This window comes from Rhincodon typus, chromosome 48, assembly GCF_021869965.1.
Source record: "Rhincodon typus isolate 14 chromosome 48, sRhiTyp1.1, whole genome shotgun sequence".
NCBI lineage: Eukaryota > Metazoa > Chordata > Chondrichthyes > Orectolobiformes > Rhincodontidae > Rhincodon > Rhincodon typus.
Window position 1 is genome coordinate 4633569 of NC_063379.1, and position 2750 is coordinate 4636318.

The window sequence follows — 2750 nt, forward strand, 5'->3', positions numbered from 1 at the left end:
AGTGCCCAGGGATGTGCAGGTTAGGGTGGATTGGCCGTGCTAAATTGACCCATAGTGTCCAGGGATGTGCAGGTTAGGGTGGATTGGCCGTGCTAAATTACCCATAGTGCCCAGGGATGTGCAGACTAGGTGGGTTAGCCATGGGAAATGGTGGGGCGGGGAATGTTGGGAAGCTTTTTGGACAGACAGTGTGGACTCGATGGGCCGAATGGCCTGCTCCCACACTGCAGGGATACCAACGACATCCTATCGACAGGGTTGGGTGGGCGGGGGTTCGCCTTGTTAATGGGGAAACGAAATTAAAATTGATAGTGAGCAAGTGATATCCATAGAGCCAGAGGGCGTGCGGTCTGTGCAGGCAGCGTTGAGGAAATGCAAAGCCTATAAAAAGCCGCTATTTGGGAATTGCGTACGGGTCTCTTCGCAGTTGTCAGGATGTGGGGAAGAAAATAAGTCAGGGGACAGAAAAGGTATGTAAGAAAGTTTATAACCCTGGGGGATCTTCAACGTCCTGGTGGACTGGGAAAATCAGTTTGCTGACGGATCCCAAGAAAAGGAATTTGCGGAATGGGTTTTCCTTCGAGCGGCTTGTGGTAGAGCCCATGAGGGAGCGGAAAATTCCGGATTTGGTGATGTGCGGTGAGGTGAAGGCACGCCCAGGGGGCAGCGACCGCGACGTGGCAGAATCGACCGCGCCGCTCGAACGGGGAGGGTTACAATTGGCTGAAGGTCGCCACACAAGCGTCCCTGGTGACACCTCGTCCAATTGGAGGAGCCTCAGTATCCCCGTGGCGACGCCCTGCCCAATTGGAGTTCACTTGCCAACCCATCCCTGCTGGGGCCCAGACGGTCGCGTTGGCTTCCGAGTCTTGGCATTCTTGCAATCCATCCTGATGACGGGGAGCGAGCCTTTGGGTGACTAGTTTCCCTGCACAGCAAGATTCCAGTCAGCCAACTCCTCCCACCAAGTAGAAAGATGAGGCAGATGAGGAACACGAGGGGAGGGGGGGGGGGGCCAAGAAGGAAAAACTAAATTTTTTTTGAACTAATCCCTAGCAACGTTTCCATCGGCAAAATATATATATATATATATATACCTACACACACACACACACACGCGCGGACACACACGCGCACACGCACGCGCGCACACATATATATATATTTATAGATAGAGTGATATTAATAAAAATATCAATGTTTACGTTTCATGGTCAAAAATAAAACTATCGTTTAAAAAGCCCCTTTTGGGGCAGGAGAGGAGAAACAAAAGATCCTATTTACAACGGACACCAAAAAAAAACCCCACACCCTCACCAAGGGCCTTCCCCTTTACCACCTGCACACGTGTGTTCCTTGGACACGGACATGTTTGATGGGGTGGGGAATGGGAGGGAGGGAGGTGGGGGGTGAAATCAGACCCAATTTGGGTTTTTCAGTCAGGAACGAGGTTGTGGGGTGGGGGGGGGGGGGGGCGAGAGGACATGGAGGGGGTCAGGCTTGGCTGACTAGGCCGGACTAGGCCCCACTAGGCCTGACTTTCGTCATGAGGAGGCAGGCCGTTGTCAACCGGCTTCCCGGGAGGAAGGGGCCTGCCTGGAGACAGGTTCCCACCGTCCGGGGGCTCCTGGCCCCCGGCCCCTCGATGGGCCCCACCTCCCGTCGCCTTGGCCTTCAAGACGTTGCGACGGTGGTACCACAGGTAACCAGGCAGTAGAAAACCGGTGGCAGACAGGAGGAGCAGGCCGAAGTTCACCTGAGGAGAGAGAAGAGAAGAGAAGGCAGTCAATCTGATCGGGGAAAACTGCCATGTCCGCAGTGGGGGCCCAACGTTAACCCACCCGTCCCCCCCACGACCTCACCTCTCGCCCCTCCCAATTCACAGGAGGGGTACTACTGCCCCGCACCATCTCGACAACCCTCAGAAGGCTCAGGCCCACCATCTGAATGTCATTCACGATTTGGGGTGCCCTCAGGAAAGAGGTGCAAAGGATTGGGTGGTTGGGGGTGAGGAGTGGGAGGGGGCATGTATTTCAGGAGCTTTGGGCCTGAGGCAGCTGAACACACATGTTAACCCCCCCCAACCAATGGGGGACTGAAGAAAACAGGAGAAGCAGAGAGATCGAGGAGGGAAACAGAGATAGGGAGGGGGTGCAGGGGCCGGAGGAGGTTACAGAGATAGGGAGGGGGTGTAGGGGCTGGAGGAGGTTACAGTGCATTTCCCACTGGGTGATAAGGAGCGATATGATGGGGTGAGCCAGCGGGGGAGATTGGAAGCAGGGGGCTCAGAGGCCAGGGATGGAGGTAGTGGCCAGGCTGAGAGTGTGAGAGTCCTTCCCCGCCCCTAGGGAAGCAGGTTCCAGGCTGTGGACTTACCCAGAAGGGGTCTCCATGCAGGGGTCCCAGCATGGCCATGAAGAGAAGCTGCTGGAACAGGGCGAAGACAGCACTGACCAGGGACTGGAGACCAATCAGAGAGCCAAAGTGGTTGGTGGGATAGCTGTGAGTGGGTGGGGGGGGAATACAAGGCCGTGTCACAGAACATTCCAGAATAAATGGCCAATTTCCCAAGGGCCCCTCCCCAACATCATTCCCCACCAAAACCACAAGGCCCATTCCCACATGGAGTGCAGCTTTCAATCTCCAGGATGTCTGTTCCCCTATCGGAGGGGGATTAACCCTCTCACCCACCCCCTCCCCTTTCGGAGGGGGATTAACCCTCTCACCCACCCCCTCCCCATTTACACACA

The 2750-nt window shown here is 55.7% G+C and overlaps 1 protein-coding gene across 1 annotated transcript in view; it reads right to left on the reverse strand.

Annotated features, from left to right (window-relative positions):
* Positions 1-1130: 1130 nt before the first annotated feature.
* Positions 1131-2750, reverse strand: part of slc43a1b (solute carrier family 43 member 1b) — an 11415-nt gene continuing 9795 nt past the window's right edge. The window contains exons 9-10 of the mRNA XM_048620757.1: positions 2377-2500; positions 1131-1756 (exon numbers count right to left, since the gene is read on the reverse strand). Of these exons, the coding sequence (XP_048476714.1) occupies positions 1529-1756; positions 2377-2500 (352 nt within the window). The 3' untranslated portion in view covers positions 1131-1528. The remainder of the gene's footprint in view (positions 1757-2376; positions 2501-2750) is intronic.